Source organism: Limulus polyphemus, unplaced genomic scaffold (assembly GCF_000517525.1).
Source record: "Limulus polyphemus unplaced genomic scaffold, Limulus_polyphemus-2.1.2 Scaffold245, whole genome shotgun sequence".
NCBI classification, from domain to species: domain Eukaryota; kingdom Metazoa; phylum Arthropoda; class Merostomata; order Xiphosura; family Limulidae; genus Limulus; species Limulus polyphemus.
The window spans coordinates 704,333-720,631 of NW_013665855.1; the positions used below are offsets into that span (position 1 = coordinate 704,333).

The window sequence follows — 16,299 nt, forward strand, 5'->3', positions numbered from 1 at the left end:
ATAAAAACAAACATCTTAAACAATGCTTAATTAAAAGACAACTAACATAAAAACAAACATCTTAAACAATGCTTAATTAAAAGACAACTAACATAAAAACAAGCATCTTGAACAATACTTAATTACAAGACAACTAACATGATAAACAAGAATCTTCATGAACAATACTTAATTAAAAGTAACATGAAAATCATTTGAAGTTGGATTAACCAAGTATATGCATGCTGAACAATTACCTCTTAGATTATCTAAAAGTGGAAACAATTATGAATCAAGAAATAATGCAACTACAAGCAATATTTTGCTTTCATTCATTACTCAATGTTTTCATATATACATCACATCTTAATTACAATTAAATAACTTACCTGAAACTTTACTCCTCCAACCATATGAACACCTGAATAAGAAGAATGAATGTGCATTCCCTGTGAAACAAAATCATAATTTTACATCAACATTCAAAGGAACAACTATACACAGTCTTTGTTTTAAAATTCAACAATACAGCTGTATATTATACTCATTGGTGATGCTAACTGATCCTAGTAACGCTTAAGTTACATCTCTAGAGATCTAAAGTGTGGCTAAATGAAAAATATATATACATCTATAAATAAAAAAGCAGCAAGTGTACACTGCAACCATTTCCTTCAGATTTATCTAACAAATATTGTTTTTCAACATTATATACACAGTGGATGAACAAGCTATGCAAAAGAGAAAAGAAAGCTCTGTCTCTTTTCCATTATACTTTCATACATTAAACATGGAAGTGATGGAGCAGAAACACCAATTTATTATCTGACCAAGAGGAAACAGAATTATTACTGATCAGCAACAACATCAGTTATGCTACACCCTCTTCATGTGACCCTTGCAACTGTAAACAATGAAATAACTTGAAAGAACAGTGAATTTCTTTAACATAAGCACAAAGTAACAATGATGGCTTTATTAACTGTGTTTATTTGTTTCATAATTTCAAGCTAAGCTACTTGAGGGCTAGCTGCACTAACGATTCTTAACTTGAAAGTTACAGACTACAGGGATGTCAACTAGTGAACACCACCTACTCGCAACTCATGCGTTACTCTTTATTAACAAAAAGCAGGATTGACTGTCACATTATAAAGCTCCCACAGCTCAAAGAGTGAGCGTATTTGGTGATGGGATTCAAACTCACAACCCGCAGATTGTGAGTCACACACCCTAATCACCAGATCATGCTGGGCCCTTATTATATAATTATAAAACTTGTAACTTTTATACTTTTTTCATTTGATTTTTTAATTAAATACCTCATTATGGCAATAGATAAATGTAACTTACTATGTTATATCTGCTTACACATTTCGTAATCCTTACTTACATGCACTAAGGCTTTCAATGTACTGTGTGCTATACTTTCATGTATTTAATATTTTTCATTCTCTACATCAAAAGAATTGTATATAAATGTGTATAACCACAATATGCTTAGTTAGAATGATGAAGAGCTACTTTATCCCTGGCTACTTTGAGCTGCGTACACCAACTGTATGACAATACATTATGAACAAAGTTATTATCTCTTTTAAACTTGCAATCTGTGAAATCATAGTTTATTAGTACATTAGTTTATAGTTTTGATTTTTGGATTTACAAGCCTAAGTACAAGTGTTTTTAACATGTAAACTTACATGTGTATTGACTTTCATTTTTTGTTCACAAATCTAAAATTAATACTTTGAGAAATAATAAGTACAGATGTACTTAGAAGTTAAAGATATAAAATTACTTTAGAATATGATGTGTCGGACATCACTGATCAAAAAACAAAAGACTGACAAACCATAATGAATGAAAGTAATATTTTTTCTGTTTAGTTTCAATTAATGCACCAGAATGTTTTAAATATTTCCAAACATTAATATATATATGTGTATGTATGTATGTATGTGTGTGTGTGTGTGTGTGTGTGTATAAATATACTCAGTTGCAGATTAAGACACCTCAGGGCTCCAGGACAGTGAATAACATGGTACTCCCTCACGCATATTATTTTTGTTGTACAAGACAAGCATTACTTTACGGTTAAATATACACCTCGGTCTACAGATGTGTGTAAACTTGTAATTTAAGTCCTTTTTTTGCATATTTACCTTTTTAATTATTAATCGTATATTAACAACATAAATCTTGCTCAATAAACTTATTTATTCATAACTATAATAAAATTTAAAATAGCACTCCCAATCTAAAAGAAACGTATTTTTAAAACTCACTGTCCTTCCAATACTTCTTCCTTTTCAACAACAGTATCCTTTAGATACAGTAAATCCTCATATGTATGATAATGAATATTCTTAATTCAACCAAAACTCTGAAAAATGATGCAGATACAAATCACTTCATAAAGATTGTAAAAATATGCTAACCAGTTCTTCATCAGATTTTTTCTTCACAGTGGCAACATCTAAAGATGCTGGTTGAATAAGCAGTGAGTCACTATATTCCTGAATGACTTTGTCACACAGTTCTGCAAGGTTCAAACACTAAGAAGATATCAGAAGTTTGTTAAAATACCGAATTATAAAAGTTCACATAAACAATAAAATATAACTATATCAAAATATATTATACATTATATATGTGGTTATGTGTACATCAACAGAAAATATCTCATGTATATGGCAGTTACATATTTGTAAATGTTCTATTAGATACAACTGTAATATCAAAATTATAACACAACACCAGACAGAAAATTAAGATAAACAAACACACCAGACAGAAAATTAAAAACAAAACACACACAAATCACCCAGAAAATTATACACACATATCTACCATCACAAACTTTTATACAAATTGTTAAATGTACTTAATATCTCATTAAGAAGTGTGACATCAATGAGCTATAAATATCATGAACCAAGTATTGAGAGAATTGATATTTGTAGCGATGCTCATCATTTTATACACTATTTCACTGACAAATTGCATATACATATTTGTTTGAGAGTTATCTTCGCACTTAACCTAATAATACCAAGCATTTTGACACATGATTGGTATGAAATAAAGAATTAACTGACAACCAAGTAGATGGTAAGTGCTACTGTGTTTATGAGAGTCAATATCTCACTCTACACCTGAATGAATTCATCACACAAGGTAAAAACACTCTGAAGAGATCCAAGATTTGTTTAAACAGTGAATTATGAAAGAATAAAAAATTAATTAAAGCACTAAAATAGATAAATAGGTAATTGTACTGATGTCATAAAAACTTCATCACAGATAAGTCTTTTCTTGAGGAGAAACACTGAGAGTTAGCAAACAAAATTCTGGAAAATTTCAACTATGATGTGATGGTATTTAAGAACCACTCCTCAAAAAAAAAAAGAGTCAACTGTAAAGTAAATGCTCACTGAGGTTGAAATAATAAGGCACAGTTGAAGAAAAAAGTTCAGTTAAAAATCAACAAACTTGAGAAAAAATGCTTAACCTTGCAGCATCTTGATTAAAATATACTTAAGAAGAAAAATTTAAAACATTGAAGAGAAAAGTTAATGTATCTTACAGCTTTTCCCACTAATTAAAATTAACTGCAGGATAATCTTATCCTATCATATAGTAAGTTTAACTTAAATGTAATAAACAATTTTGATATTAATATGTATGATATTCAAAACATCATTTAAAAAATTGTAAAATAAATTGAAAAAGTTCTTCAATAAAACATCTTTAAAGCTACCTGAATCCCCAAACCCCAAGCAAATAACCATACATGTACTATAACATAATATTTACAAAATTTTTTTTACAGGGGTGGCTCTCCTGAGCATAAATAAAATAGCCTACCAATTAGCAAACTTGTGTGTAAAATTAGTCACCAAGTGATAAAAACATTAACCCTACAATTACTAATGGGATCTTATACACATACTCAAACAGAAAGGAAATCTTGATGACATGCAAACTCAAACAGAAATGATACACTTGGTGACACGCACATATTCAAATAGAAGTGATACATTTGATGACACATAATAAAACAGAAATGAAAACAATCGTCAATTAATTCTTCTTTTCACTGTTGGGGTTTCCTGTGTACTTAACATAGAAAATTAATAATTTCATCAAAGCTATCTGGGTGGTGAATTACAATAAATGACATAACAGAGAAAAACATAATAATATTCAATAAAAGAATAACAACAAGACACTAATTTGAGGGTTAAGCATATTGCAAAGTCATTTCATTTTCTGCTTTAATCAATTGTAGTACTTACATTATTCTTTATCACTTGATGTGGTTTTTCAACAAACTGGTCTCTCTGAGCAGTTGAGGCCAACTCTATACTCAACTTAAGCACAGTTTTTCTAACAGGGGTATACTGGTCTTGACCACAGAAAGGATACCTATTGAGTAATAAACATTACACTGTCAATATTACATTATGAGCAAAGTACACTTAAAACAAATCCTGAACCTGACAAAATTCAACTACATAACTTTGTAAAGTATCTTAATTATTTAATTCTTCTTAAATAAAAAAATGACAGCACCTGTAATTTGTTACAAAAACAGTTTCTACATACTAAATAAAAACTAAACCATTTTTATCCCTCTTACAATGTCCATGGGTTATTCAAAATGAAACTAAAACTAATAAAAACTTCTTAAACAGTGACATTACAGCCCACAGAAAGATTGTCTGTGAAGTTAAAACTGAAGAGGCCTTTCAGTAAAAAAGTAAAACTAGTTGAAGAAAGCAAATGCAAAAACAGCAACATTAAATAAATGCAAGATAAATAAGAAAGCAAGGTCTTTTAAATTATAAGCTTACTATAAAGATGTGTCTCAAACACACGGAAAAAAACACTGTTAATTTTATTAATTACATAAGTCTGTTATTAATTATTTTTTTTGCAAAATTGTGCTAACAAATAAATGTACACAATACAAGCTATTACTTAACATGCTTATACACATACTCAGACAGAAAGGAAATCTTGTTGACATGCAAACTCAACCAGAAATGATGTACTTGGTGACACATATTCAAATAGAAGTGATACATTTGATGACACATAATAAAACAGAAATGAAAATGATACACACACACACTAATCAAAACTATACATTTTACACATACTCAAATAGAAGACACTCTTGGTAACATACATAATAACAGAAATAGCTCACTTGGCATGTTGACTTACATATTCACATAAAAAAAAAGATACATCTAGCAACATACATAGTCAAACAGAAATAATACTTTGGTGACACATATACAGATAAAACTAAGAATATAAACTTTGTGTAATTTAATTAAACTTATCACATACGAAAACAGCATTGAAATAATAACTTATGAGTTATTATTAAAATTTCCAGAATATAATGAAATATAGAAGATTATTATACAAGTTTTGAAGCTGTACAGTACTTCCACTTGCAAAATTTTATTCACAGTTTGAAAAATAATGTTTATGTCTTAACTTTCAAACTAAGTAAAATCTTTATGTTGGAAATGTTTGAAGGAAAATTTAGTGACATACCTCTTAAATAGTTGAAAACATAAAAAATAGTTAAAATAACTGTTTGAGAGAATATTTTAACCATGTTCCCATTAAAATAGGACACACAAAAAACCTTTGAATTGGTATAATCAGTAATCCTGAATGGGACTTAAGATACAGAATCAAAATATTACGCTATGTATAACTTTCAAATATTTTACGACCACTTCAACTGACAACTGTGAATTTTAAATACACTTTTGAAAAGCTCAATTTCAGCTTCAAGAATGTTTCTATAATGATTTTATTTGAAATCTGAAATATATCCCTCACTGAGAATATTCATGTCTCATTAAGTGCTTAAATGTACAATAAGTCTGTTTATTACAAATAACTACATACAAAATAGATCTTCATAATTTATATATATTAAAATCCACCCAATATGTAGTTTAACATTATTCCCTAATTATTTGGTTTAATGAAAATGAACTTAACTCCTTAAACCCGAGTGGATGCTGCCAACATCCGGCTGAAAATCCCAATTTATCCATTAGACGGTGACAGCATCTGATAACATTTATGTCTCTTTGGCTAAAAACTAATCCAAACCATGTTGTTTTCCCCAAAATTAAGAAAATTGAAGCCAAATTTGACCATCAGTCTCATTCATGACACCAAATGTTATACTCATGAATATGTTGAGAAATAACACTGTATTGTTTATTAAAGCAGTCAAATACTTTACACAACAACCCATAGAACACAATAATTTTTAACTGATATTAAGCCTACTTGAGTTAGGCCATGTGAGAAGTAAACACAGACATGTTGTCAAGTGCTATATAAATAATAGAAAATGTTCAAACAGATTCACTGAGTTTATGTGAATTACTACATACTCATAGTTTATTCCTATCACCGCTGCACTGTAAATATTGATAAACTACTCCACATGGAGATAACAAAAACAATTATGTGGCTATGCATGTCAGCTAAAACTGAAATAATTTGAAAAAATTATAATTATTCATATTACAAACTACCTTTAAAAAGAACTAATATTTTAAAATCCAGTATGATAATAGCTGCAATTTATATATTTTGTTGGAAGAACCTACAACAAAATAACTTATAATTTTCTAAATAATGTGCCACACCTTGATATTAGAAAGGGAATTAGATTAGAAATATCCCCAAACCAGAAGTATGCAGAAAACTGTATCAATAATTATGCAGTATCAGTATGTAAGGTAATGTAGGAAAACACCACTATAATAATTTTATAGCAGACTTTAAGAAGGTTAAAAAGACCTAGCATTATTGTTAGCTAAGGTGAACACTGATCAGATATTGTAGCCACAATATGTTATTTAGCTTAAAGCAATGTTTTCATTTAATTGTTATCTGAGAAACACTTTTGGTAGCACTTCATGACTCTTCAAGTGGAACTTTAAGGTGGCTACTGTACAATAAGTGACAAAATATCTAAGCAATCAAGAAATAAGAACATCACTGTGGCAGCACTGTACACTTACTCAACTATCAAAACACAGAGAGAGAAAGAGATATACATTTAATACTACAATATACCTACCTGTCTAGCCAAGAGATGAGAGACTTCACAGACACCAAAATGTCCGAGACGGCTGAAAGTGTTGCTGTTGACACCTTTTCTTGTTTCTTATTATCTGAGGCTTCCAATGGTCCATTAAGTTTCAATTCATTAAAGAGGTTCCATGCCTTGCAGCTCAGTTTCAGTGACAAAGACTGTAGGTTCTCAGATGTAAGGTTGTATTGCTATAGAAAGTTAACAAAACTATCAAACTTATGCATAATTAAAAATTCACAAAGCAAACACATAAACTCTCAAAAGTATCTTTAAACAGGGAATAGTTGGTTTTCAATGATCAAACATTTTATCTTCAAAGTGCAAACAAAATGCTTAAACTATTTTTTTTTGTTCTTTTGTTAATTTTTTGTAGAATATGCAAAAATATACTTAAAGAAAATCAAAAATTTTCTGTAAAGATTTTTCATTATTTACCAAATAACTCTAAACTACTAACCATTGTTTTTAACAGATCATTTAAAGTATGTTTTACACAATTTTAACGTTAGACTAAAACTACTAAGCCTACAAACTTACACTATACAATCAAAAACTGAGTAAATCAAATCCAAAAAAAGAAATGTTTTTTCAACAAAATGACTTTTTTATTCAGTCAAAAATATGTTTTAGAAAATCACTTATACCTTAACTTGCACTTTCATGCCACTAAAGAGTTTAACATCAGCTTTCCTTCGTTTTATATTATATTAGTAGAATAGTACATTAAATCTCACAAAAACCTGGTTAGATTTAGTCTTACAGTTTTTAACATTTATATTTTCTTAAGTAACTTACAAATTCTGATTATTCATAAAGGTAGTGTTCACAAATTCTGATACAGTAGCATGAAGAAATGTTTATTTCTTTATGTTACAGAAAAAACAAATTGAGTGCTAACATAATTTGTATACGAGGTGTATACAGTACTTATATTAAAACAATGTGTGTGTGTGTGAAAGGGGTACATAAATGCTCAAACAACTTGCTTGTGTAAATGGTGCAATGAATGTTTCATAGAATTTTGTAATCTAAATCTGATAATTATGTTCAATTGATAAAACTGGTTAGAATTTGACAAAACAATATGTCCCTATTTATTCAGTAAGTGTTTTTTGTACTTAGCTTATTTTCTACTATTAACTACAGTAATACATCAAGTCATCTTCTAAAATACTTGTACATATCTTGGGATCTTTTACTAATGTTTTGAATAAATATTAAAATCATTCTTTCATTTGAAAATAATAAAATATTCAACACGCACAAATATTTAGAAGCCTATCATAAAAATTATCAACATAATTTTAACTTCTGAGTTATAAATAATCAAATATTGTTTTCATGTTGGACTCAAGACTTTAGACCAGTAATATACTAACATGAAAACAGCATTTTGCTGTAAAAAACCTGAAAGAATGGGAACCACTGCTAGCAGAATATTAACAAAGTTGGTCTTGCTGTGTTCCTGTATTATAACCAGGGAAAAGGCAACTTGCCAGCAGCACCCACGCCAACACTTAGGCTATTCTTTTACCAACAAACAGTGGGATTGTCCATGACATTATAATGCCCCTACAACTGAAAAAACAAACATGTTTGGTAGTTCTGGGTATCAAATCCATAACCCTCAATTCACAAGTCAAACACAGAGCTTAACACTGTTAAGCTTCAGATACCTATCAACTATGACAGCTAGTACTACTTGCATTGGTGCAACTGCACACAATGGTACACATGCATTCTGATTGTACACAATTCACGAATATGATGGGGGTGGTATAGTGGCCATTTGTTAAATAACTAACCACAGTGATCTCTGTTGTTCATGTTTATCTTGCTTGGACTAAACAGTTTACCCTTAATTTAAAATATTACTTAATATTATTAGCTACAAACATAACCAGTCACTAAGGATAAGACTTCTTTAATAAAAGAAAAAATTACAAGTTAATATATGTTATTCTTTATTTTCTAAAAGAAAATGTTGATTGCTGAACAACTGCTTCAGTTAACTGTTTTTCTCAGACATTACTATATATACGGACTAATAACAGTATCAACAAGTAACACCATTAAGGTTTTAACAAATTTACATGAACAGGACTTTGTTTAATTATGACAAGCTCTAGCTAGATAGGAAGCACTGAAAAGGGAAAAAAGTCTCATTATGTATAAGTATGTTGTGATTACTTCATTAAGTGCATGACAAATAAGCAAGTAATAAGGATAGAATCAACATTCTGCTGACTCAAAACTATAAATTTTTGGCTCGCTTCACATTGCAATATAGCAATGTACAAAATAAAAACTAATTTTAAATCCATGTTAATCTCTTTCTCCTCTATCTTTAACAAGTGTCCTATGTCGTTAAGTTTATTGTTCCTTTGTACGGTAAAGACACACCTAAAGTAGACCAACTACCAACTAGATTTGATCACTTAGATGTAGTTGTGTATATTCTTTTCACTACCATGTGCTTGATCATGTCAGCATAGTAGCACTTCTGTAAAATAGCAAATTTGATCCACAGAACTAAGCATGTGTAACTCGTGATGACCTATTCCTAATAGTAATCTCCTTAGTAAATTATTAGTATTTTTTTTTAATCTACAATCAACGTCATAAAGCAATGTTTATTTTTATCAATGTAAATTCAGTAGTTTTGTTGGTTTAGTCATATAATAATTTGTACGGAAAAACCTACTAAATGATATTAATCACATTGACAGGTCGTTATAGGTTTCATACTATGATGCATATGTAACATTTTCACATAAAACAGCTTAGGATAAAAAAAACAAACAAATTAATCCAAAATTGTTGTACCTGAAGATGTATATCAAAAGAAGCTAAAAATAGAAAGTCTCATGCGAGAATAACCAATTAGCTGACTTAATTAATTAAGGAGCCTGATGATTATTCAATAACGACTTCCACTAATAGCCCAGTTCTAATATACATATTAATTGTGTGTGTGTGTGTGCACAATATACATATATTTATTTAACATACAGCTTATACATACCAACTGCCTAAGAAGGTCCACAGCTTCCAGTATCAGCTCTTGGTGTCCAATTTTATTAACATTCAAATTAACCAAATCTTCTGCAACTAGGGTTAGCAATCGTCTGCCATCAATGTTGTTATTTAAAAAAAAGTGAGCATAAGGCACAATACCATCATCAAGACCTGTATGAATTAAAAACAATACAGGGTGAAATAAACACTATTTGTCACTACTTATTTTCTTTACATATATATATATATTTACATTAAACATTGTCTGGAAGAATAATTTCAATAATGGAGGTTAGTTTTGTTTAAAATAAATGATTAATATAACATTGCTTCATTCTTATTTATTACATTTGGAAAAGTAAAAATGAAGTAGTTGTGTCATTAAAGTTTCTTTCCAAGCAATTTGATATATGCTCATGAATTATTTATTTAAAATTTTAGAAACTTACCAGAATATGACAAAGTACAAATTTTCAATTTAGTCATTTTTCTTTGCATAGAAAAAATTAAGCGCTTCAATATACTTCATTTTTGAAAATAATTAACATCAAATTTATTTCAATAAACAATATAGTAATTATATAAATGGAATAGAAAGAGGACAGTTAGCACGTCTTCCTCATCACTAATTGTGTGATATAAATAAGCCATTGGTTAATTGATCATGACAAAATGATTTTAGATTGTATAAAAAGACTTCCTCACTTATGTCACCATTTTTTATCAATATAAACTTTAAGTAATCTATTTCAATATATATACACACATACATATATGTGATGATGTAAACTTAAATCATTTTTATTATGCCAAATATATCACCATTTTTTCATCTTTTGCTTTTAAAAAACTTTCATAAAATATTTGCAACTTTTTATCTCATAGTAATCATATGCATGGTTTAGAGTTTATCAAAGCAGAACGTATGATATGATATAACATGAAAAAATTTCCCAAAAATTAAATTTGTTCCAGATTACAAGTACTGGATACGAAAGTATAAAAAGTCTAATAAGTATTGGCAAAACCAATAGAAATGGTACAGAATAACAGGAGGAGTAAGAATTTGATGTTAAAATTTGTCACTATTTTTCTATCAATATAAACTTTAAGTAATCTATTTCAATAGTTTTTCTATTTTTGAGTAAACTGGAATGGACGACAACTGCCTGTTGAAAAACACCAGTGTAGAGGACGATGTTACAAAAGTCTTCTGTTTTCAGGTCAGTGTGTGTAAGAAGTTACAGGTCTTTAAAGTATCCTGGTGGATTGTGAAGGATGTGTTCTGACTGGTTTGTTTAATTCTGGTTCTGATTGGTGGAAAGACTGCATGATGTTTCAACCAATGGTAGCCATAGATTGCTCATCTCTAATCCCAAATCTCTGTTTAGTGAAAGCTTTTTCTTGTTTTTCAAAACTTGTCTGTGTTGATGATTCTAGTTTTATCACAGTTTGTGTCCAATTGACATTATGTGTTCTACAGTGGCTGAATTTTGTATTTTCATGAGTTACAACATGAATCACAACACATCCTCCACAATCCACCAAAAAGATCTGAAACATGTTACATACACTAGCACGAAGATGAAAGATTTTTGAAACGTCATCCTACATACTTTTTTGTAACAGGCAGGCTTGCCATCTATTCCAGTTCACTCATCATGAATACTCTGCCTAAAAAATCTCTCAAAGTTTTTCTATCATTATCTTAAAAGACTTTTAGAGCATATAGTTATTAACATTCAACTTAGATATCTGTGTATAAAGGGTTAAGTTTGTTTCAGAAATTCTGGGTGCACAAAGGTACTAAAAGAGTAAATTATGCCAGGATAACCAAGTTTTTTTGAAATAGAACTCTTTAAAATAGAGCACGGGTATTCAACTGTGAAAAGTGGCACTGCTGTTCAGAAGCCCATAGCAGAGAAACAAAGGAAAACTGATATATTTAAAGCTATTAGTAATAAAGTTAGATGTGTATTTAAGATTTATGGTACATGAATGAAAATAACATGTTTCAACAATAAAGACCCAACAACAACAAATTAAAAGATCCAAATATGAAGCTATTCAAATGGGTATATCAACATCCACTGTATATTTGTAAGTAACTATACAATATACAAATGCAACTTGTCATATAACATACAGCCTCTTATTGTAGCAAGCTCAAAACTAAGAATAAGATGAATCTGCATGCAGTGCCTAGCTGATTGTACAGTTATACATTTTATGATTAAATATACAATCTCATTATTTTTCCTCAAATATAAAAAGTAAATAAAAACTAATATTTCAAACATGCCTGATAATTAATAAGGTTTGTAAAATGTAACTAAAATTACACTGCCCCTTACATTGCTTGTAAGTGCAACTTATTGAACATTAGAGGTATGATTTATAAATACATCGACGTATAACAATATTTCAATGCCAATTCAATATGCCGATACAAAAAGTCCAAATTGTGTGAATTGTGACATTCATTCAAGATAGTCCATTCACTTTTTTTTTGTGGTTTTCATTCCAATGCAACCTAACCTGAATAATATACTTTATTCCTGTTATATTCCACCTATCTCTGATCAGGTTCAGTGAAACAGTGGAGAACACTAAACCACTTGAGTGACACCCACTCATTAACTTAAGAAATCAAATTATTTCATTTTGAAATACAATTACATAGAAGGGTTGTGATATGTACCACATCACGACCCTAATATTATAAATATTGTATTTTCACACTACTATCGATACACAACCTTCATAACCACTATTCTCTGAAACACTATAATGAAAAATGAAGCAAATGCCTTGTTCTGAATTTGAGATTTAGGATAAAGAAGTTGCATATGCTACCACTGCATGAGCAGAAAAGTGAGCTCTAGTAGTTTAACAAACTACACAGCTTTAACAGTATATGTATGTGGCAGTACATTACTATGAAAAGCACAAACCACTTAGATTTATCACAGTTATTTTGATTTTTTGCACCATTTTATGAATATCATATTGCTTCTACTTAACAGTAACCAATCCCAGACTGCAAAACTACAACTGACATGAAAGCCACTTGAACTTGTGAAACAATGACCTTTTTATCTTCAATGACTTTAGCAAGGAAAATGATGACTTAACACTTCTTGTATTATTAACATTTCAGCTTGCTGTATCATGACAAGTGTGTGAAGTGTTATATTCTCCATACCACCTGTCATTTTGTGGATGAATCACTACCTAAAATGTTTATTTTTCTTGTAGGATAAAAATATACTAGCTATATAATAAAAAAGGGGTATTTTAAGAGATTATTTTTTGCCAGAAACTGTGCATCTTATGTTCCATGCATGAAAATTAAAATGTATATAATAAATTTGAAATAAATCAAAGGCTTAAATGGTAGAACTACTCATCTAAAATATAACCAAAAAATCAGGAGTTTTGAAGATATTTTTTAGTACTTTGAGTTTACTGGCACTTTCATGCACTTACAGAACAAAGCCAATCCTAATATCATCCTAAAAAGTACACTAGGAAATTTTATACTAATTTCACAATTTTTTATTAAGTTTGACATACAGTACTGTGCACTGAGCAATTTAGAAAAAACTCAAGATTTACAAGTGGTCATATCTCAGACATTTGTGATCATTCTTCATTTACATCATAAATTACCCACATATTTGCATTGTTTTTTAAAACTGGTTTTGGCACTTTAACTACCTCTGTGAAAATAGTTTATTGTTCCCGAGTCAAAACTGTCTTTGACTGAGCAACTGTCTGGCTTACACAACTTAAGTAAATGTAAATAAAAATGTTCAAATTCATAAATATTAATACAATCATGCTAGAATGTTTCATTAAAATTTATTTTCCTTACTCTACAGAGGAATAAGTTTCATAAATACAAATTGTGTTAAATATTGCATTTACAAGCAGATAAAGTGGATGACTAGAAACATGTTTGTCAACTCTAATTTCATACACTGGCGATTTCATAATTGTTTATACAAAAATTAAACCAAGTCATAAGCTCGAAGTCTTTCAAGTGCCTTATACACACAGAATAATAAAGCTGATTATAATGGGATATTTTCAAATGAATACACAAGTCACAAATTACATACAGTATTCAACTGAAACACCTAACGTGTAACACTCTTAAATTGCATTCAAAAGGATGTATCTCATTTTATCAAAATTTACCAGGAATTAAAAACTTCATTTAAAGGTTTACTGGAAATCTTCTGTGAAGTGTAAGCTTCTCCTGTATTGAATACTAAGTAGATGTTACTTTGGTTTGGTAATAAAGAAGTTGACTTATTAACTGCAGCATAGCGGCTCATAGAATGGCATAGTAGCTCATAAAATGGCTCAGAGTTTTCTTTTCAAGTACAAACTTGTAGCTCATAGCTCCATCTCTTGACCAATTTGAAGTCTAATTACAACTGTGGCTATTGAGGATTCCCTCTTGTTTTTGTCATAACAGAGTGCTTCCACACTTGTTTTGATACTCATCTATGTTTATGCAATGTGGCATACATTACAAATATTTCAAGCATTTCACTTCAAATATAAGTAGGAATTTTCAATACATTAACACTTGCACAATATATACATTTTACTTTTATGCAAGTTAACTTGTAGCATTAACAAGAGTGATACAAAAAGTGTGCAGATTGCAAGTTATTGTAGTAAAACTGTATATTTCATGTGTATCAAGCAACAATGTAATCACTAATGAAGCTTACAATTTTTTTTAAATAAGAACATTTTGTTACTATAGATCAAAACAAAATGTCAAAGTCCTATAAAAAAATCATAAAACACACCAGTGGTTTTGCAACAAAATATTTTCACACATTCACCAAAATTAAATCCTATTTTGCATCATTATAAAATTCTATCAGTATACTATGTTAGCATTATGTTACAACTTGTGGGTTTTAACATTTTTCCTACAACCAAATTTGTAATTTATTTAACCTGTATCTCAGATGCTGTAGCATTCATTAAGACAGATGAGCTCAATCATACTGATGCTTGATGAATAAGGTTGAATTAACATATGCCAAGAGTGCTAATTTTGTTGACTCTTAAAATATTTTATTAAACATACTGAGCTTGTGCTGTTGTTAAAAAACTCACAGGTAAGTGAATTTCTGTGTGATTGGACTGTTGAAACACGCACTAAGAAATCATCAACCTCATATACTAGTGTTTATTGAATGCCTGGATGAGGCTTATTTGATGAAAACTACCCTCCAGGTCTATTGTCAGATAAAACATGACCAGACTGGAGGAAATGCACTGTAATGATGTGGTGAGGCTACAAAATAATTTTATTATAATATTCAATCTTTGTAGATCATGAAAGTTCAACTGAGTATAATAAAAGTACATAAAAGAATAGCCAAAATGTTGGTGATGGTGACTAGATATATCTCTTCTAGTCTAGCTATGTATTGTGAACACTTCTAGGAACTGCTATGAGTTTTTGCCAATATCACATTTGTGCAATTATTTTACTTTTTTTGCAAAAAAATTTTTTCACCAACAGTTGTGGTGTGTACATCAATATTTCATTATCTTCATAGTTATGACATGGCATCTGTTTAATGTACAGGTATAATCACAAATAGTTAATTTCATCTGCTAACAACTGCTATATAAATGCCAGTTCAAATAATTAAATTTTCTGCAGGTTATGAAAACTGGTGATAAAATGCTAAGGTTTGAAAATTTTGTGGTTCCAACTTTTTTATGATCCAGAGAAGTCCCAAACTATAATTGCTACCACTTGAGTTATCTTTAGATGCCTAGTAGACAAAGTTTTTAATTGTAGCAAATGTTCTTAGTTGTGCTTTCTTAGTAAAAGTACATCATATCTCCCAGTTGCATGCTTAAATAGTTTGTACAAAAAACTGTTAAACTTAACCAAAAATTTAACAAACTTTCCTAAAGGGTAAAACATAATTTTAACTAATATTTCAAATTCGTAAATATGATACAACTCATTGCTATATAAATTAAATCACTAAACCATACTTTAGTTTCAAAAAGATTGTCTGGCTTCCTTGAATTCCTAAATTAATCTTAATGCATTTAGGACCAAATCTCAAAAACTCTATTACTATTTATTAGAAACCCATATT

General features: G+C 29.6%; 1 protein-coding gene across 2 annotated transcripts in view; it reads right to left on the reverse strand.

Moving 5' to 3' along the window:
* Positions 1-16,299, reverse strand: part of LOC106478730 — a 65,291-nt gene that overhangs the window by 46,000 nt on the left and 2,992 nt on the right. For both annotated transcript variants that reach the window (XM_013939291.2, XM_022382383.1), the window contains exons 2-6: positions 10,155-10,318; positions 7,115-7,317; positions 4,281-4,410; positions 2,421-2,537; positions 369-428 (exon numbers count right to left, since the gene is read on the reverse strand). In XM_013939291.2, coding sequence (XP_013794745.1) covers positions 369-428; positions 2,421-2,537; positions 4,281-4,410; positions 7,115-7,317; positions 10,155-10,318 — 674 coding nt within the window. The remainder of the gene's footprint in view (positions 1-368; positions 429-2,420; positions 2,538-4,280; positions 4,411-7,114; positions 7,318-10,154; positions 10,319-16,299) is intronic.